Source organism: Furipterus horrens, unplaced genomic scaffold, assembly GCF_987537825.1.
Source record: "Furipterus horrens unplaced genomic scaffold, mFurHor1.1.pri manual_scaffold_10, whole genome shotgun sequence".
NCBI classification, from domain to species: Eukaryota; Metazoa; Chordata; class Mammalia; order Chiroptera; family Furipteridae; genus Furipterus; species Furipterus horrens.
Window position 1 is genome coordinate 81895271 of NW_028327180.1, and position 22251 is coordinate 81917521.

General features: G+C 46.1%; 1 protein-coding gene across 1 annotated transcript in view; it reads left to right on the forward strand.

Moving 5' to 3' along the window:
- Positions 1–3359: 3359 nt before the first annotated feature.
- ABLIM3 (actin binding LIM protein family member 3) overlaps positions 3360–22251 on the forward strand; it is a 100246-nt gene continuing 81354 nt past the window's right edge. The window contains exons 1-2 of the mRNA XM_090288367.1: positions 3360–3526; positions 3908–4007. Coding sequence (XP_090144493.1) covers positions 3995–4007 — 13 coding nt within the window. The 5' untranslated portion in view covers positions 3360–3526; positions 3908–3994. The remainder of the gene's footprint in view (positions 3527–3907; positions 4008–22251) is intronic.

Here is a 22251-nt window from a genome sequence, read left to right on the forward strand (position 1 = left end):
CTGTCTCATGTTAACAACTACATATCATTTTTCAAAAATAAAAGTACTCACTCTTAATAGGATACCCAATAGTCTAGGAATGGCAAGTAGAAACTTGGGGACACAAGCCCCTCTTCCCACCATTCCCATGCTTCATAAGCCAGAGGGATTTTGTGTTCAAGGTGAGGATGAAGGAGAGTGTAGTCATGAACGAGGAGAAGGAGCAGCACAGGAATGGGGTGAGCATGGAGCAGGTGACGTAGAAGACAGTGTGTAGAATGGAACTGGATGGGGACAAGAGAAAGGCAACTAGGAAGAAGGGTTGTGGGCCTAGCCTTGCGTTAGTAAATCATAGCAATGAGGGGGCAGAATGTGGGGAGGGGGAGCTAGAGACAACCCAGTTAGGAACAGGAAGTCAGGAAAGATGGGGACTCCTTGAGGAGAAGAGAAGCATCATGGAGTCAGCCCAGCAGCAGCCTAGGTGAAGCTGGCCCCAAAAGCTTCCTCTTTCCCCTTAAAGAAGGTGAAAGATTTGCCTCTTGATGGTTTTTCCACCTGGTTTTCTAAAGCCCACGACCGTTTGCCTGTTTCCAAGGGAGACTTGTTTATCTCCATTCTGGAGTCTTAAAGTTCAAAACAAACTTCCAAACAAAGGGCCCCTCTGCTCTGTGCTTCTCAGCGCCGTTCTCCCGCAAGGACAGAGCCAAGATTCTGCTTTCCTGATGACTTTCACAGCCGATCCCACTGAGAATCCCACCCTTAGCTTCCTCCTGCGTCTTTCCCGCCTGCCTCCGATTGTTGTGGACATCCTCATTAGTGTAGCTTTTTAAGCTTCTTTTAACCCTTTTCTTTCTATCCTTATAATTATGCCAACAGTTTTCCCAACAGAAGCTATTTGGGGATTTTAGAGTGGTCCAAGGCTCAATGATCTCTCCAAAGAGCTGAATTCATCAGCAGCCACCCGGATTTATAATTTAAAAAGCACGTAGACAAAAAGAACTAGTCAGTTAAGCTCCCTATAGTTGGAAAGTTCTGAGACTTATTTTCATGGCCACCACTCTATGGAAAGACCCACAGGTCTATGCAAGTGAAGAACGACAGGACTGTCTCCAAGGGTAGGTTTAAGTGAGGAACGATACTGATAATTACCATCCATCATTGTCATTCACCGTTATACACAATAATTTTATTACACCCAACAATCCATGAGGTGGGTACCATTTATACCCATTTTACAGAGGAAGAATTTGAGGCTCATAGAAGCTGAATTTCTCATCCAGGGTCACATAGCTAGTAGCTGGGAATGAAAAATCAGTGCCTGACCTCTTAACCAAGCCACTACTGGGTTTCCCAATATTCATGCCCCACCAAAAATAAAACTTATGCTCCAGGAAGGCATGGTCCTCGTCTGTCCCATTCACTGCTATATCCCCAGTCGCTAGCACACCAGGCTTAGCATAAAGTAGATATTCAATAAATGATTGTTGAATGTATGAATTAGTAAGCGAATATCAAGCTTTATTTTTTACTATGTCTTGTAATCAGAAAATTTCTGAATACTGAAGCTTTGGGTGATGACTAAGTATGTTCACTGAACAGTCTTGTTACTTTTACCTATTTATATTTAACTTACCTAAACTTTCTCCCAGGGGAAAAATTTTTTTTTATCAAGCATTAGAACCTAGCAACTTGCATTCAACAGAAGAATCAAATGAGGAATCCCAATCTGAAAATGAAGGGGGTTTCTAAAGAAATCTTTTGGAGTGATTTAATATCTATTAATTACTTACTATGTTTTCAAAGCTGTTTTAGGTTTATGCCCTTTTCAGTAGCAGAGAGTAGACTGTGAATCACCTGGGATGCTTGTTTAAAATAGAGAGCACGTAATCAGGAACCTCAAATATGCATTTTTGCAGATATCTTGGTTGGTTGTTGCACAAACAAAACTTTGAGAACCACTGTGAGAACACTTAGGGTTATTCCCCCTCCGTTGGAAACAAATCCTATTAAGCTATCAAATGTATTTCAAATCCACCGACCCTTCAATTTCTCTGAAGATTCTTTAATTGTGATCTTATCTTGGGGTCATGGCCATATCAGGTTTTTTTTACCCTTTGGAAGCAAGAAACCTTGTATTTACCTAAAAGGTGTTCTTCCCAAGTTTTAAGAGAATAGCTACCTACCCCTCCCCTGTCATCCTAGACTCTGGTGCCACCGAGTCACTCTCTCATGGGACCAAACTAGAAATGAGAAGACCTGGTCCAGTTCTACCATGAGTTGCTGTGTGTCCTAGCGCAGGTAGCTCAGCCTCTCTGACCTACTGTTTCCTTGTCTGTAAGTTGATGGGCATGAGTGTTCACAGTTTTTTGATTCGACACATGCTCTAACCAGTCATTCTATAGACAGGGATCATTCTGTAGGCAGGGATCATGTGTCTTCTCAGTCTTGTTTTTCTACACTCAAAAGTTATGCTTCTATGATAATGAATTAGGTTCAGATGACAAGGTAAGAGTCAGGAGAATGTAAAGAACCCCACCCCACTGAATTAATCACAGCTCCAAAAATCAGATTATAGGTTTCTATAATACACACCCAGGAGAATTAATTTCAAAAACTAAACTAAACAAAACACTTTCGGACAAGAGCTGGTCGGCCATATAAAAACCGGGTGGACCTGTGAGATTGAGTCGTGAGGCCACATACCTGCTGTTTTGCTCAGATAGGGAAATGTTTCAAGGTGGGGGTTCCTAGACCTTCCGCTCTGAGGGCAGCACAATATTAGATCTAGAAAAGAGCGTTCTGGAGCGTTCTGTCAACAAATATTTGATACCTACTGTGCACCAGGCACTGTTCTAGGTATTGGGGGCTCCCCCAGTGAACCCTACTGACAAGACCCATGCTTCCCCACTTCGAGGGGGAAGATATATAATATACCATTGTATCAAATGAATCGGTGGCAAGGGGCGCAAAGGGGGAGGAGACAGGAACCTAAATTAGGAGGCTGGGAGAATCCCCCGATGTCTCATCCGCTGGTCCAGAGGCCCCCTTCTACGCACGAGGAAGATGAGCCAGAGACAGCAGTGACCAGGTCAAGACCAACCTGGTTAGAAGCAGGGTTGGAAGTGAAAACAGTCTTCCGACAAAGCCAATCCCGCCTTCACAGCCTCTCCCAATATTATTTTATTTCCCTGTCATCGTCCAGCCCTTAGATCCTAAGACCAAGGGAAGGAAGCTAGAGCTTAAGCACCCCCTTGTTGGCCCCAAGACACAAGGGTCCCCTCCCACCCCCGCCCTTATCACACCTCAGGACCCGCGGAGAAGCCGAGGTGGGGCGGGGCCTGGACACGCGCCGGCGCGTCCAGCAGGTGGCAGCAGGGAGCAGCCGCGCCCCCCGCGCTGCCACCCAGCGAGCCCGCATCATGGATGTCGAGCTCTCCTATTTCGCCTTGCTCGCCTTGGAATTCGAGACCCCAGACGAGGACCAGGATTCATGAACCGGTCGCAGGGGCCCGGGCAGGGGCCTCTGGCTCCCTACGCTGGTCGAGAGGTGGGTCCTGGGGCGGGTTACGCTCTTCGAAGCCGGGCGGCGACGCGCTGACCAGAGGAGCTGCCGCCCTGCGCGCTGCCCCCGCCCTACCTCCCTGTGGTCCACACCCCCTTTGGGCTCCCGCGCTGCTGGGCTGGAGTAGTTGGGGGTGCGCACGATCAGGCGCTGCCAGTCCCGCTTCTGCCTCTGATTCGGGTCCGAGGGCATCAAGACTGGGGCGCCCGTGTTCTCCCCGCCTCCTCCTCCTTGCTCTTACCTGCGCCTATTAGTCCACTCGCCTTCAAGGCCAGTGGCTACAGCCCAGACTGAGAGGGGACCGCAGAGGGGGAGAGATCACCTGAGGATACAGAGCTGGCACTGGACTGCCTTTTCACCCCCCAGGTGATGAGTGAGGCCGGAAGATCGGAAGATTTTAAAAGCAACCAGAGCCTCCGTATTGAATGAAAGACCCAGTGCAAAGGCATCACCATGAACACGAGCAGTAAGTGGGTCCTCTTCTCCTTTGCCATGGGAACAGGGTGGGGGCTGGAGGTGCAGGAGCCTGCGCCGGGGCTGCCTGGAAGGAGGAAGGAAACCTGGCGCCTGGATGGACACATGGCCCCCAGACTCCTTCTTGGTCCTTTCTGTACTCAGAGGCAGAGGACTAGGGGTCTGGCTTTTCGTGATAATTTTGCTAATGTTCTACCGGCAGCGCCACTTGCCTCTGTAAGGAAAGGCTGCCCGCGTCTCCTTCTAGCAATGCCTGGGAAGGCCTCAGGAGCAGTAGTGTGGCCATTGTCTGACTGTGGGGGCTCTGAGGAGACCTCTCTGCATGCAGCTGCAAAGCCAAGAAGAGCTCCGCTCGTCCTGGAGCTGGGAGGAGCAGGGAGGCTGGCCCTCGGTGGGTGGGGGTGGGGACTGTAAAATATGCCTCTCTGGGGTGCCTGTGGCCCCATGGGCCCAGCTAATTTCTCCACATAGCTATAGGCTGTTTAGCCATCCCCAGAAGGAGAGGAGACAAGCCCTTTTGGTCAAGGTCTCTAACATGCCAGAAGCAACAACTGCTTTGCAGGGCCAAGACCAGACATTTTGCTACTGGGCTGGGTCCCAGCTGTTGAGAAATACAAGGAGGCCCAGTACATTTCCTGTCAGTATAGTCCCTTTGACCATGGGCACCTGCTGTGGCATCACCCTGAATGGGAGCCGGGTCAAGTCCCCCCTCATCAGCGGAGCTTTTCTGAAGTACTCAGCAGCAGGTGGGGTTATTGAACTGGGGGACCCCTAGGAACATTCACTTCCTTGAGTCTGTGACTTTCCCATCAGTCTCTTTCTGGATCCCAAGATTGCTCCTCTAAGATGAGAGCGGTTGTTCAGAGACCCTCCTAATCTAAGAATCTACAAGTTTCTTCTAGCAAAAGCTAGAGCTGAGCAGCAAGACCAGAAAAATCAGCACCTTCTGAGGCTGTGTCCAGACCAAACCCACTATTTCCTCATCTTCCCTCCATTTCAAGGCTGCTGGCATGGAGGGAAGGAAACAGAGCAAAAGCCACTGAGATGGGAATGGAATATATTTGTTTACTATGTGTCCATAAGACTTCTCTCTGCTGCCTTCCTTTGGGTACTACATAGCTCTGCTAAGCAAGCTGGACTCCCTTTGCCTCTTTTAGCCAAAGAATTTGCCTCTTGATTTTGCCGGTCTGGCCCAGGGCTTTGACTTCACACCAAGCTCAGGCCAAGAGCAAAATCCTGGAGACCCAGTTACTCAGTGGGCCACATGTTTGCCTCTGGTGCTCTCAGGCAAATAAAGATGTGACCAGCCTGTCACTTCTCACTATCTCTAGCAAAAGCTGTATTTATCAAAGTCCTTTCTCCGTAAATGACAGAAGAGAAAGATGGTTTATCTTTTTTTCAAGGAACTGAGAAATAAGGTAACAAGCCACTGCCCTACTGCCCCTGCCCTTTTCTCTCTGGACTTGTAAGGAATTCTCATCCTGTTAGCAACACTGAATATTCTTGAAAGAACAAAACAGAGATTTTTATCTTTTTGTTTTTTTTTTAAATAACAACCAATAGACTTGAAAACTACAGAAGATGAGCACTGACAAAAATGTCATCCCAGCCTCATATACTTTTTCTAAGTAGGGAGAATGTGTTTATTTTCCAGGAATAGTGGGAAATAAATAAATAGAATGGGGGTCCTTGCGGTCCCCACAAGAGAAAGTGCTACCTGGGGTAACATTGGAGAGACTCACTCAAGGCTTAGGTGCAGGGCTCCATCAGCATTGAGACTCCCCATAACCCTGACAGCCCGCAGATGGACAGAGTGGAAATCAGACCTCACTGCAGTGAAGGAGTGACAGCTCATAAGGGCGTGGGAACAGGTGTTGACAAAACATGTCTGGGGTGACCTGATCTAAGCAAAAATGCTCTCCACTTTGGGATGTGAAATTCTTAACTTAATCCTCATGCCTAAGAGAAGCTCTGACTTAGTTTTTCCTTTACTTTCCTTGACTGAGGCCCTGCTCTCCAGTGGCCACTGTGCGTAGCATTTCACCCGCATGATCACTGCAAACGCTCAGGCTGGCATTAGCACTCCAGTTTTAGAGGCAAAATTGTCTAAAGGTTTACAATAACTTCTTCAAGTCATGGAATTAATTAATAGCCGTATTATGAAAGGCTCTTGGATGCATAACACTTCAACAGTGCGAACCACTCCTAGTCCATGGTTCAAATGTCACCACTGAAGTGGGGCCAAAGCATGAGCTTATTATTGACTTCCTAATCAGTGCATCTGGAGAAGAAGAGCAAAGGGCTGCAGTCTTGGGACAGTGTTTAAGAGGAGATGGAGCTTGGTCCCTGGAATCTGGTGGTCCTGGGTTCTAGTTCTCCTTTTTTCATTTCTTAGCTTTGTAGTCTTCAGCATGGTTGTCCCATCTGCAAAATGGGAATGATACTTGTTAATGTGTTGTGTAAAACTCAGAGTGTGGTACCCTGGATATAGGTGGCATCATGTCACTGATGGTGGTCAGATAGCCATTGTCACTACAGTTACTCTTTTGGCTGTTGCTGCTGTTGACTTTATGACATTAGTAAGCATTATGACATTATAAATGACATTGCTCAACCTCTTGAGCATCATCCCTGCATTATAAATGGAGAGGAATTCCAGAAGTGTGATTTTCAGAATTAAACTAGATTATGAGAAAATGCTTTGTAAACATGTATATTATTGTTTTTATTAGTAAGAAACACATATCTCGGATGGCAAAAACAGTGGCGTGCTTGGTCAGTGGCACCTCAGTATGCATTTTTGTTTCATTGAATCCTTTCCTCTGAAATATCACTGAGATTCAGGACACTACAAAACAGGAATTTGAGAGAAAGAGGTAATTTTGGAGATGATGGAACGGGGTGGTGGTTCAGACTTGGCAGAAGGTAACAGGTGGCATTCTGCCCCCAGAGCCAATAAGGGAGGGGAAGGAGGGCTCCTGTGGGGAGAACAAGACACCAGAGGAATGAGCAGGACACCTGTGGCTCAGGAACCCCGGGCTAACGCTGAGACGGCCCACTCCCATGGGCCAAGCGCGTCAGGGGAAAGGAAGGGAAAAGCGCAATTGTCTCTACCCTGGCCTCTATTGGGAGGGTCTACCACCCAGCCTTTTCCTCCCCTGGCCTGCACATACCTTAATTCCAAGGATCTGGCGTTTGTCTCCTGACCTACTGAGGCAGCCCACTAACTGGTTTCCCGTCCTTCCACTCCGGCCCCCTCTATCCTCCCCGTCCACCCTCTGCACCACACAATGCTTAGAATGCGAATCCCATTGCTCCTAAGATGCGAGAGGAAACCCCTCAGTGAGACCTGCAGGGTCCCAAGCGATCTGCCTGGCTGACCTTGCTCACAGCCCCGGCTCAGCCACACCACACTATTCTCCATGCGCTCGTCCCATTTGCCTCCTTCCATTCCCCCAAGTGCCTGCTCCTGCCAACTTGGCATGTGCTGTCCCTTCCTCCTGAAAAGCCCTCCCCCTCCAGCACTGGCTCCTCTGCCCATGCCCACGCCCTTCACCCAGGCTGGCCTCCTCACCCTGCAGAGCGGCAGAAGCCCTCTCTGCTCCCCAGCCCAGCAAACATGCCCCTGGTGTACGCTGTCCGTGCACTTTGACTCTGTTCCTTCAGAGCCTTGTCTATGTCATCACACACTCATCCATGAGACCACCAGCATTTTCCTGAACCCACATGGCGAGGAAGGAGCTGACCCCAGATCCCTTGCTCTCCCACAATCCCCAGAGCCATGAGGACACCACCACCTGAAGTGCATGTTCTCAGGCAACAGTACAGTTTTGGTTATTTCCTATCAGTGTCTCCCATTCCCATGTTGGCCCCAGGATTTCCCAAGCCTCTGGGTCCAACGGGGGAGACTGCCGACCCACAGTGCCAGAGACCCTGAGCACCAGAGTCAATTCTGTGTTCCTTACTTGGGAACACAGAGCTCCTGAAAGCAATGGCTTTTCTTGGTACAAAACCTAGCGGTGGCTTATTCTTGAGGCTGAAGCATCATGCATACTGTGTACAATGATGCCTAGAGCCATCCTCCCTCATTTCATCAGCTTCCTCCTGCTCTTGGACCCCTTCCTGGGTCTCTACCATGGACTGGCATGCCAACAAGCTTTGCTGAAGAGAGTATTGAGGGGTCATACAAGCCCCACAAAGATGTCATGGGATAAGCCACTCCATACTGGGGCAGTAAAAGCCTGAGCTTTGGGGTATGGATTCCTGAGCTCAAATGCAAGATCTATGGTATACTCTGTCTGTGATCTTGGACAGGCTAGATTACGTCTCTGACCCTGAATTTTGTCATAGATAAAATGAGTGCAGTCATGCCAATGTACAGGGTTGTCGTGAGGATTAAGTGCAATAACATGAGAAACTCACTAGGTTGGGTCTCGGGGAAGGGAATTGAGCCTGAAGTTGAGCTGGCCACTGAGTAGAGTGAAGTTCTAGAATGATAGTATCATAAGAGCCAAGCCCTCTGGTTGAAAATTAGCCTGTTTTGCTGGTATTGTAGCCAGAACCAGGTTCTGTGCATAGGGAAGCCATAGCTTTCAGGAATATTATTAACCTGGTGCTGTATGTGTCACAGGTTGAAAAGAGCAGTACAGGGAAGGTAGGACCCTAGGACAGACAACTACCTTAGTTCAGAACAGTCTGAGGGCCAGGATTTTGGTGGTTGTAAGAACAGAAATAAGGGGAAAGATCCTTTGGAAAATAAAGCCTGCGTGGCCTGGCTCCTGACTGGTGAAGGAGAAGAGGATTCTATCAGTTAGGGTCCTGGCAGGGAACAGATGGGCAATTTGAAGGAAGCTCCAAATAAGGAGTCTTTGCAAATGTGCAAGAAAGGTATAGAGAAACAAACAAGGAAAAGCAAGGGTGGTCCAGTACTAGGAGGCTACTAACAGCAGCCTATTACCATTCATACTACAACTGTGCGCAGGTCTGATGGGCGGGGGGGGGGGACCAGAGACCCAGCAAGCTGTAGTGCAAGGACTGCCTGATAGGAGCTGTGGCCCCTGGCTCCAGAAAGGCAACCAGCCCATGGCAACTCTAAGGAAGGAGACAGGGGAGTCAATTTCCTGACCCCTTGGAGCTCATACAGTGCTCCCCATTGGCTCAATCCAACCAAGAGCCAGAGAGCAAGGAAGGCAGTTGATGGGCCCATTGTGGTCAGCCCCCTAGGGGATCCTGCAGGGTAGAGAAGGGAGCAGATGGGTCTGGAGAGGCAGGAAGTTCAGAACTGAAGACATGTAGCACAAGGAGCACAATGACCTTCCTCGGGTGGGGACTCTAAGAATTCCCTGAGAAAATGTGTCACTACAAACACAGGAGGACGCCCTCTAAAGAAATCCTAAATTTGCAAAACAGATAAAATAGAGATGATTGTATACTTTATAAGGGCAGAAATTTAAAAACAAACAAAAACAAAACACTCCTTTCCAAATGAGGCAGTTGTTGGCAAATGATTACTTGGGGCTAAGGGGGGATTAGAACAATAATGTAAGGAACAATTGAAAAACGATGTGATGAATATAACACATCTCTGCAAATCACAATGAGATTTCAAATGTACTTGTATTGCATAAAGGAAGTGATATCAATTCTGAACTCCAACTTCCCTATCTGGCAAAAGCTTTATCTTGCTTAGATAACATCTGCTGTGGTGAATGGTCAACAACTGGTAGATACCCAACAGAAGCCAGATACCATTGTAAAAACAGAAAACAACCAGAAGTATGTGAGCACTTTTGCCAATTAAATTGTTCTCCTGTAGTTCTTAAGGGCACAGAGTGGAACTAAATAACTGGATTCAAATTTCGGCTCTGCCCTTTACTTGCTATGTGTCCTTGGGCAAGTCACGTACTTTCTCTGTTATGTACCTCAGCTCCTCAGCTCTAATGTAATCACGGGGGGTATAATAATAGTGCCTCTCTCATAAAGTCGTCATAAAGAATAAATAAGTTAATAGTTGTGAATTGCTAAACAGTGCCTAGCATATAACAAGTGTCTATAAAACAAATAAAAATAGTGTATATTAGTTTGCTAGAGCTGCCATAACAAAGTACCACAAACTGGGCGGCTTAAAACACGGAAGTGCATTGTTTCACAGTTCTGAAAGCTAAAAGTCCAAAATCAAGGTTCCATAACAACGGTTCTCAACCTGTGGGTTGCGACCCCTTTGGGGGTCGAATGACCCTTTCACAGGGGTTGCCTAAGACCATTGGAAAACACATATATAATTACATATTGTTCTTGTGATTCATCACTATGCTTTAATTATGTTCAATTTGTAATAATGAAAATACATCCTGCAGATCAGATATTTACATTACAATTCATAACAGTAGCAAAATTACAGTTATGAAATAGCAACAAAAATAATTTTATGGTTGGGGGGTCACCACAACATGAGGAACTGTATTAAAGGGCCGTGGTATTAGGAAGGTTGAGAACCACTGTTCCATAAGATTGGTTCCCTCTGAGGGCAATGAGGAAACATTTGTGCCAGGTCTCTCTTCTTGATCCACGGGAAACTCAGCTGACCCTCCAGGGGTGCCAGAGGTCCTGAACACCAAAGTCAGTTCTGTGTCACGTAAATGCTGCAATCCTTACTTGGGTGAGAACTCCCAGAGCTCCTGAAAGCTATGGCTATCCTAGGCACAAAACCCAGGGCTGCCTCATCCTCGAGGCTGGGGACATCACACATACCCCATAGAGTGGTTCCAAGATCCATCTTCCCTCATTTCATCAGCTTCCTCCTGCCCTTGGGCCCCTTCCTTGGTCTTGTCCCTTTGTCTTGTCACATTGTCTTCCCTCCATGTGTGTTTCTGTGTCCATATTTCCCCTTCTTGTTAGGATACAAGTGGTACTGGATTAGGGCCCACTGCAATAACCTGATTTTAACTTGCTTACTTCTGTAAAGACCCTATTTCCAAATGAGATCATATTCTAGAGTAGCTGGGATTAGGACTCCAAACATAGAAAATTGGGGGAACACAATTCGATCTGTAACATAGTGTTTCCTAAGCAAACGACTCCCCCACCCCTCCATCCCGCCGCCCACAGGAGAATACTTTGCCGTGGATGAATTTCCCCTGAATTTCAGCCGTTTCCCAGGGCTAGTGTAGGGTGCTGATAGTTGATTATTAAACAGGCATGTCACAAAGGTTATCTGCCTAGTTTTGGTGTTTAAACCCTCATTTCACCACGTCTGAGAACCTGAAGGGAAGAGTTCACACACAGGAGGTCCCCAGAAGGGAGGACTGCAGTGGCTTAATAGTCCACAGTTGGTCTGTCTGCAGCAAGCACACTCCCCATTGGCCCTCCGTTCAGGTCATTATACACCACTGTCACTTTTCAGTAGTGCAACGGGATTTACCATCGTGGTATTGGTTTTCAATCTGCCTAGTTCCTGGGAATGTCCAACATGGGGAGTAAGAGTTGGATTGCTTACTTGTTTACTCCACAAATATTTACTGGCCAAAAACTCTACACGGGACCTGATGCTGGGCACACAGCAGTGAATATAATAGACACAGCTCTTGCCTTCATGGATCGCACAGGGCCAGCTGGTGAACAACATGATAGGACATATTTTATCTGCCCTACACCAGGTTTTCAATGACTTTGAATCATCTGCCAACATTGGGATATTGGGAAATCAAACTTATGATTTATAACTTCTCTTAAAGAAACAACTGGAAGATTTTGCATGCCTGACCCTATTTTGCTATGTGACAAGAGTCATAGGATTGCCTGTTGTCAGTGGGGCATGGACTAGTCTTTAGTGTGCCATAGTTGCCACCACACCCTATGAAGTTGCACAAGAACGACTTAATATTTTTATGTTGCCTTGCTACTGTAAGCATTCGAATTTTTAAACCCTTGTCTAGTCGATGATTGATCTAACATCAAATGTGGAGAAGTGCATCTTCACACAGAGATGTGGAAACTGCAGCCTGTCAGTTAATTATTACAAAAGAAGGTCCTGCCTGGAGTTAGCAATTGATTAACACTGCCATGTTATTAAGGTCTTCTCGAAGTGAGCAAAACCTTACTGCATGCCCGTATTTCCCCAGCTGAGCTATTCCCAGAAGGGAGATATCATATCCTGTTGGATACAGTTGAGCAAACAATGTCCCACCCCATCTCCTAGAGGCTGGCTTTGTTTCCAGGGGAACCTAGTGGGAAGAGGAGGGCGGTTAGGCACAGACCCAAAGGAAGGAAGTTCTGGGTAATGGGTTCTAGCTCTGGGCACCTTTTCCAGCCCAAAGGAAGGCACCCTGGGAGGCTGAATGGCTCCAGAGACTGTTCTGGTGTATAAGACATGCCTGGTTCAGCTGAGGACAGCTAGTCAACAGCATGAGCTCCCTAACAGTAAGGCCAGTGTATTTACCCACCCAGCTAAGGCGTGGTTACTGAAAGACCACATACTGACCTTTGTGGCTACTCGAGACCTCTCCCCTGTCAGCATGGAGTTCTGTTGAGAAAGAAAGGTGAGAAGGTAGATAATGCCAACATCATTACTTCAGTTGAGGGCAGATTTTCTTTATTCCTCTGGAAGAAATCACGCTGGCAAATAATTCATAGAGAGCAGAGCACAGTGCCTTGCATATAGTAGGTGCTCAAAAGAGATTTTATGAGTTAATTTGTTCATGAAAAGCTCATTCTCTTTTCCTTTACAATAAAGACTTCTACTAAGCTCTAGGGTCATTTTCCTGTCCATCTGCTAAGTGGCCCACCTGGATATTCCAAGACATTTCAACCTAAATTTTAGTAAACTTAAATAAACCTACAATTTAATAAACTCATTCCCTTTAAAGAGAATAAAGGGAAAAAAAACTGCTTCAACTTTCTGGTTCCAGTTGATTGCTAGAACCTCCATCTACCCAGTCACCTAAGTTAGTAATTAGAAAGTAATCCTTGTCTACATTTCCTTTCCTTCACTCTCACGTGTTCAGTATGTGTCCACATCTGGTCATTCATACCTCTCAAACATCACCTGAACTCTTCCCCTCCTCAACTGCCATGACTTTCCAATGTCTGTGACAACAGGCGTGGCAGCCACTGGAGTGGGGGGAGGGGAGGGTTGGGTGGAGGAGGGGAGGGTTGATCTCAAGTTCAGTAGGAAGGAACAGAGCCATGTAGGCTGCTGTACAATGTGATTCCAGGCCGCGTGGACAGGAAGAGGTTGTAGCACTGCTCCTCAGAGCCCTGATTAGGCTGCATCTGAAGCATTGTGTTCAGAGTGGACAGTGATCAAGTGGAGCATGGCCAGGAAAGGGCAGCCAGAATGGTTTAAGGACTTGAACATGGCAGGGAGAGGGCACTGAAGGAGCAGTGGGGAAATGCTAGAGTCAGCCCCTCACATTGGTTTTGTGCTTGCCTGAGAGTACCGGCGATCCCGTGACAATTTCCCATGAAGCTATTGGACTGAGCCCTGCAACCCAGAAGTCTCCGGTCTCCTTCCTAAGTGTATCACTGGGCAGACAAGGGGTCTAGACAGGCTCTGCTTTGCCGCCCTGCTGCTCCCAGTGCTGTGGTTACTGCTATGTGCTCCTGCAGCAGCCCCACTCCCTCTCCTGGCAGAATTCCATGCTCTACTGCCTGTATCATTTCCAAAGCTTGTTCCTCGCATCTGCTTAATTTTGTGCTAAGCACAGGTCTTTGTCCATGGGCTGTTATCTCTTGCCCTCACCAGCACTAGCAGGGCCAATAAAACAACAGCGTTGCAATAGTCAAATGTCACAGTTGCTCTATTTTAAGCACCTGAAGGACCCTCCACCGAGTGTGAGTCTTCCCACCTCAGGCTGCGCTCAGCGTGCAGCGGCAGGGGCAGCCAGAAGCCTGTTCCTGCGTTTTGAAATCTGGCGAAACAGCCCAGGGATCCAGACCTTGCCTGTCCAAGGACGATCTAAGGCAACCATAAAATTAGACATTTTCACAGTCAGCATGCGTTGTTCTGGAAGGAGAATTGCCTGTGATGCCAGGATTATATGGTACAAGAACCTCAAGTGACCATAAATCCCTCTTTCAAAGGCAGAGACAGAGCCCGGGCCCATTACGTGTAGGGAGAAGGGACGTGGGAGGGAGCATTTTAGGAACAAAGAGAAGCCCAACCCACATCCGGGATGCCTCAGCCTCAGATCAATTTTTTCTCCTCCTCCTAGTCAGGAGACATTCTTTTCCAGCTATAGCCTGTCTGAGTATAAATGTTTTACATGTATTTATTAAAATTCTTCCAACAATCCTACCCGGGCATTGCCTGCATTCTGTATCTAAGGAAGGGCCCTATGTTATGTTGTTTTGCATCATCCTTCAAAGAACTTTCCACAGTCAGTAACTGTTTTATCCACTAGTTTTTTTATTCGTTTCTGTCTATTATCCCCTTTTGACAATAAGCCACATAAGGGCTCTGTGACAGGCCTGTCTTTTTTGTTCACTGCTGAGTCCTGTACAGCGCTTGACGCAGTGATGATTGCTAATAGTTCACGTTTGTTGAGCACTTACTGTGTACCAGGCACACTGCTAAGCTCTTCACAGACATAAAGCCACTTAACCCTCACAAAAGTCCTAGGAGGTAGACACTAATATCATCCTCGTGTTACAGAGGAGGAAACTGAGGCTCAGAAAAGAGGTCCTTGGCCTCAGATCTCACATTGAATAGGTAACGAAGCCTTGAATGAATATATGAATAGATGAAATTTAATGAGTAATAGTTATACCCCCATTTTACATCAAAGGTAAATGTGATTCAAAGGTGAAGTCACCTGACCCCGGTCACACAAACTAGGAAGTGGCGGGACTGGTGATTGCAACCATGTTGATCTGACTCTGAGATCTCCTTTCACCCCTTTGTGCTTCCGTCTTTTCACTGTATTTCTTCATTTTACTGTGCTGAAGGTCATGGGGAAGAGTGTGCTTTGAGGTGGCTGTTGGATGTCCCAGCACCGCTCTCCCATTCACTGGGACAATGACCCAAATCCCTGCCCTGTGTGTGGCAATGTGCCAGGTACTGTGAGACGGGAGACACACAGGACAGGGAATGTGACCTCAGACTCCCTCCTTCCGGCATCACCAAGGGACAGAGGGAACACCGTGGGTGATGAGAGGTGAGTAAAGAGGAAGACAGGCCAAATTCCTTTGGAAAGCCTGGGGAATGCTGCGTGGAGAAGACCTTGAGAAGTGAATAAACTTCTAGTAGGTGGAGCAGAGGGAAGGAAGGGGCATTCCAGATGGGCTTATTCACTCACTCTCCCAACGAGCATTCCACAACCCTTGTTGCACAACTTCTGTATCCTGGGCTCTTGGCTCGGGTGGAGGGCGAAATAAACAGACACAGAGTGTCTGGGGAAATGTCAGGAAGCCCAGCTTGTCTACACTCCATGTAGAGTATGAGTAGGTGGAAAGTGAGGAAGTAAGGCTGGGCAGTTGGTGAGGATCAGATCATTGAGAGTTTTAAATGCCAGGCTAGAGAGTATTTGTTACAGTCTTGGGCCAATGAGGAGCCATGAGAGGTTCTGAGCTGAGCAGTGACCTGACCAGAGCTGTGCATTATTTAGGTCCATCTCCCCGGCAACACATTCCTGACGGATCAGAGAGCCCAGAGGCAGGGAGAGGCCGGCTAAGTGCAGAGGTGCAGGTGTGAGTGGAAGAGGAGAAGGCGTGGCCTGCGGAGAGGAAGGCAGTGGTTCCCAGCGCAGGATGCGGTGATGTCGGCTTTACTGCGCTGACGCCCGCAGGTGGACCTGTTATCTGATTCTGATTTCTGGGACTGTGCGAACCGATACTTTGAAAACTAGGTTACTCACCAAATCGAGATGCCTAGATAGTGTATTTGATAAGCACTAGAGCTGTGAAGTCAGACTGCCTGGGTTCAAATTCCAGTTCAGCGGCTTACTAGCTGTGCAGCCTCCAGAGACTCGCTTAACCCCCAGCGCTTCAGTTTCTTCTCAAGATGGAAATATGGGGGGTGGGGGGGGGCACTGAGTGAGGGATTGGACATAAATGCTTAGCACAGTGCTTGCATGTAGAAAACAATAATGATTAATAGTGGTAAAGTAATGAAATACATCTGTGTTGGGAAAACCCTCTTTAAATATACAAATTAATCAACACATGGTACTGTTAGAATACAGTCACTTCTTGATCATTCCATTAGGAGAGGGGAACAGAAGGATATATTAATAACCCAGGACTTGTTTAGCTAACATTTAAGGAGTGCTTATTATACATCAGACTATATTCTACCCCTCCCATGAATTGTCTCTTTTGATCCTAGGCATGAGTCAAAAGTGAAGTTCATGTTGTTAGAAGGCATTCTTAACTGAGGAGGAAGCATGTCATACTAGACCAGGGATGACACACTTTTTCAGTCAAGGGCCAGGTAGTAAATATTTTGAGCTTTGCAGGCCATGCAGGCTTCGTAGCAGGGAAGCAGCCCTGGATAGTGTGTCCTCAAGTGGAGGAAGCTTCAGGCTAATCACAATTTACTTACGAAAATAAAGATGGACAGTGATTGGGCCCATGAGCCCAAATTTGCTGAGCTCTATACTAGATGACCTCTAAGATCTCTTGCAGCTTTGACATTCTGATCCAAAATGATGACACAGAAATGCCTGATTCTTATTTAGTTCATCTTTGTAACTACAAGGGGAGTTTACCTCAAAAATGATAGAGAAGATGCACTGGAAATATAGACACAGAAAGGACTGTACAAAGCTGTCTCTGTTTCTGTGTTTGTTGCCTTTATGTTCAGCACACCCCATAATTCACACTCTGGTGGGCTCTAAATGCTAGGCTAAGCGAACGATCCTCAGGCCAGAGACCCTCACAACTGGGAAGCACAGCTACTGCCTCCTTCTGCTTTGGTCCCCATTCACATTTCCTACTCGAAGCCCGTATTCCCTTGTAATGAAATACAGTAGCCATGTCATCTGTCCAGCATGTGTTTTCGTCCCTCCATCTGGTTCTTTGCAAGAACGTCCCCCCAATTCCATGTAGTACTAATGGGCTGTCAGTTGTGGTGTTGTGTGCCTCCCCCAGGGGGTGGCACATGACCTAGACTAGCCAACCCGAGCTTCCTATCTATCTTAGCCATGAGGAATTTTTCATTACTGGACATTAGACCTAGGAGATGCCCGCCAGAGTATTTCCTGAAATTGGATAGGAAACTATTGGGAAGGAGAAGCATTCATTCTATTAAGGTTGCTGAGCTGAGAAGACGAGGGTCAGGGGATACTAGCGAACATACTTATCTAATGTGAGAAGAAGCTGTCTGAAAATAGAGAAAGTCGTATCTCTGATGATATAGGAAAGCCCCTGCATCCAGCCAGACTTAGGCCAGAGGCTACCTACCACACCCCACTCCAAGACCTCCCAGTTGCAAGAACCAAAAAAAAAAAAAAAAAAAATCCCTTTTTGCTTATACTGGTTTCAGCTAGATTTTAACTAAGGCTATTCTTCCCATTAGCAGTTACCTCCTACAATCACTCCCATTTATCAAAAGCGTAACCATCTTTAGGCTGAAAGACTCTTCTACTCCAGCTTTCTAATATCCACTCCTGAAGTGATTTTATTACCTCTGCTGAAGTCCCTGGTGCTTGTTTAAAACATTCTTATGGTTATGGGTCATTTGCTATAAGTCAACATGGTTTATTTGTGTGCATTTCCTAGCACAGAGTATAGTGTATTTGCTCCCCAGCAACAAGACACAGACCACTGGAGAGCCAGAGAATTATTGCTGGAGCTTATAAGTCCATGTGTGCACCAAGCTTCAAATGCATAATATTCTTTCAGATGCATGGGTTTGAGAAAATTCAATACAGCAAAAAGCTACCGTAACCTTTACCTAAATGTAATACCAGTATAGAGAGGTTAACAAATACCTGTGACATTATAAAGGAGTCCTCAAATGATATGGAAGTGGCTCCATGGATGTATGCCTATGTAACCAACTTTGATTTTACCCCTAAGAGTTGTGTGCTTGATTCTATGCAAGTTGTGCCACAATAAAAAGTAAAAACTAAAATTAAAAAAAAAAGAGTCCTCCTACTTGACAGGCCTGTCCATCACTAGTCAATGCACAAACATTAATTTGAGATAGCTCATAGACCTAAGTAAACTAAAGCAAAAACTATACAGCTTCTAGAAGAAAATACAGGAGAATATCTTATGACCTTGAGGGAGGCAATGACTTCTTAGCACACTTAAAGCACCCAAAATGGGCAAGAAATTCTAATGGATACTTCACAAAAGAACATAAGCAAATGGTCAATAAGCACATAGAAAGTGCTCAATGTCATCAGTCATCAGGAAAATGCAAATTAAAACCACCTTTTTACACCCACCAAAATGGCTAAAATTCTTCATACATTGTGGTGGGAATACAAAATGGTACAACAACTTTGGAAAACTTGAGTTTCTTAACAGCTCAACATACACCTACCTATTATCTAGCAGCTCTTCTCCTAGGTTATTTACCCATGATAAATGAAAATATATATCTTGCAAAAAGATTTGTGCAAGAATGTCCCTGGCAGCTTAACTCATAATATCCCAAAGCTGGAAACAGCCCAGATGTTCATCTATAGACAGATGGGTAAACAAATTGTGATACTTTTATACAATAGAATACCACTTAGCAAACAAAGGAATCAACTCTTGGTACATGCCACAGCATGAATAAGTCTCAAAAGCATGCTGAGTGAAAGAAGCCAGACATAAAAGAGCACTTACTGTATGATTCCACTGTGGGAGGTTCAAGAACAGACAAAACTAACCTATGAGCAGAAACCATAACAGACTTTACCTCTGGCTGGGGTTGGAGTGATAGATGGCAAAAGGTGGCAGCAAACTATCTGGAGTGATGGAAATGTACCCTGCCTTGATTGAGATGTTGTTTACATGAGTTTATATGTTTGTCAAAACTCATTGTAATTATAATCTATATATTTCATTATCTGTAAATTATATACACACATACATGGTGTGGGCGGAGCTTTAAGAGATTCCTAGGCTTGGAGACAGAAGAGCTGACTCCATTTAAATCTCAGCTCTCCTACGAACTCTGTGATATCTACATGCGAGTATCCTCATCAATTCAGTGGGCCCATCCTATCAGCCTTGCTTACCCCAAATGGCTATTTCAACTATAATAATACCAGGCAAAGTGCTTGGTAAACGTTTATACATTGTACATTTCAAGAGTCTTCTCTCCAGCCTATTTTTTTCAGGTGTCTTCCTGGCTCAGAAACTCCAGCTACACTGGCCTGCTTGAACTCTCCATGTGCTTTCTAGCCTCAGGGCCTTGGCACATGCTCTTTCTCCACCTGCACTGTTCTTGCCCCTGGTCGTCCACAGCTGGCTTCCTTGCCTCCTTGCACTTTCAGATGAAATGTTTTACTTTCAGATTGCCTCTCCCCACCCCTTACTATGTTCCTCCATCGTATTTGTCACAGTTTGTCCTTATCTATTTATTTGTTTATGAATTTATTATGTATCTTTCCCACCAAACTGTAAACTCCCTGAAATTGGGAGATGTGTACCTCTTCCCCCACCTACTTCCTCCATAGCCAAACTTCTGTTTTCTCTCTGCCTTGCTGTCTTCCTTGAAATCCATATTCTTTTCAACAAATATTGTGCATCCCCACTCCTTAGCACATAGAAATTAGCCGGTAAATATTGCCTAATAAATAACAGTGCCAACAAGCATAAGCTATAGTGCACAGACTGTATCTGTTTGTGCTGACTTGGTACTTTCTGCTTGGAGCCAGATCTTGCCTGGGGCATTGTGGGTGCCAGAAAAGTGACACCTGGCTAATGCTAGTCTCACTGTAGTGTGCTCACTCAGGAAGAACCTTCTGTGTCAAGGGACTCAGGGAAACCTTAGGATATCTTGTCCTGAGGAAGGCTGAGACACCTGTAGCTATGCTTTATGGTCTCTCTGGGGGTTCTGCATCTTTCTGCATCCTAAAATACTGTTTCAAGAAGAATCTGAAGCACAGACAGGCTGACTAGCTAACATACAGGAGTTGTCCTCCATCTCCAGGGCCCTCCACATCCAGGCCGAGCACAGGGCCCAAGAGGAAGTGGAATGAACGCCTGTGTCCGCATCCTTCTTCTCATTCAGCACTCTTCAGACCTCTGACCCATCTTGGGGAGCTTTTCAGCCTAATCCCTTGCCCCTCTCCCTCTAATAATCAAACCACCTTTTGGGGAGGAGGCTCTGGATCTAAATGCCATTGTCCTCACTGAGGCTGCTTCTCTCCAAGGAGTCAGCCCAGGCCAAGCAGCTGCTCCCGAGCCCAGGGCTCCCGGGCTTCGCCCACAGCTAATCTGCCTGCAGGAACACTCTGAAACCTTCTGTTTTAAAACTGGAATGTGTTGGCTGACCTGAATCATTTTGGCTTCTATTACGTCAGTGCTATTGGGAAATGCTCTTTGGCAGTAGCAAAGTCCACTTGAGGGTATGAACTTACGGAATGCTCTGGTGAAAATGTAAGGGGCTTTGAAACAGGGGAGATGTGTACCCCTTTCCCCATCTACTTCCTCCATAGCCAAACATCTGCTTTCTCTCTGCCTTGCTCTTTCCCTTGAAATCTGTATTCTTTTCAACAGATAGTGTCAATAAGTCCTTTATGTGAGCAGGATTTGGGGCTACTCTGTTTCTCATCTGAGAATCTGTCCTGTGCCAATGAGTTTGGGCCTCTGGCCCACATGTTAATTATTGTACCAGGGTTCCTGGAGTTGACTGGGGACAGAATGCCTCTTTGGCTAGAAGAGCGGTATTCTGGTAGGGATTTTTTTTTTTTTTTTTTTGGTTTTTTTTTAAGCATTAATCTAGCTGAGAGAGTGAAAAATGCTTGTACGCTTCATTGAAGTTTGCTTCTTCTTGTCTGAGCTCTCTACTAGGGCTTGGAAATCAAATATTAATGAATCTCTTAGGATTTTGTGAACTTCTACTGGAATAATCATTTTTTGCTGACATTAGTTCCAGGAAATAGAAACAGTATTTTAGGATGCAGAATGGTGAGAAGGAAGTCTCGTGGTGTGTGTGTGTATGTGTGTGTGTGTGTGTATTGTGCATGTGTATGTGTTGTGCATGTGTGTAAGTGTAAAAAAGCTTCCTGACCTAGGTGTCAGAAGGGCTGTGCTGGAGTCTGGGCACATCTCTCCTGTTCCCTAAACCTCAGTTTTCTTATCTGTAAAACAGGAAGAATGTCATCTCGTCCGGCTCATATGTTTAACGATGATCAAGTGAGGCAATGAGTGAAAAAGCCTCTGAGTTAGCCTCTGTTTTGCTAGTTATCAAATAGATGCCTTCTTCACTTGGCTATTCTTTGAGAGAGAAGCCAGCATATATTTGAATTTTTTTTATTACTTTTGGTTGCTGGCTATGTTTCTTCATTAAAATTTAATATAATTCTAGATAGGATTGAGCACAAGGCAAATCCAGCTTTATTTGGGTTATAGGTCAATGGGGCAAGGTAGAAAGAGTCCCTTCATTGTGAATCTAGTATCCTTACATACAATTGACCTCATTTCAAGTATTTCATCCCATTGTAAGGTCATGTGTCCAACCATGTATTTCAGTATCTCATTCAGAAAGTGTCTCTATAATTAAATGATGATAAAAAGACCTGCAGGATACTGAGCATAGGATAGAAGCTTTTCTCCTCCCTTTGAGTCTGGAAGGACAGTGAGCAACCCAGACAAAAAGAAAGAACCCTTTCATCTTGCCCATCAGAGCAGGTGACTCATTCTGGCTGCCAAGCCCAGAATTTCACTGTTTAGCTCTTTTTACAATTCTCAGGTGAATGGTGCCTGTCACCAGAATCCTCCAGGTCTAGTTTGTGAGGAACAGCCTGCGTACAGCTCGGTGGGCCTCACTCTTTACTTCTTTCCTCATTCAATGCTCTGACACTTTCAGCTGCTCCTTAGACAGTGCCTACCCAGGGACTAACGTGACAAAGGCAGTGGGGCATGAATGGTCAGGGCTTCTTCCTGCCAGAGCCATCTGCCTCAACACGCATTTTCCAGGATGTATAACACATGTGAACATGGAAGGACCTCTGGCATGTATGTTTTAAAGTGGACTCTCCCAGTGTCAAGAGGGAGCAGGATATGTTTGAGGGAAAGGAAAGAAAGCCAGTATGGCTGTCATCTACTGCTGGTGGGGAGGCAGGTCTGAGATG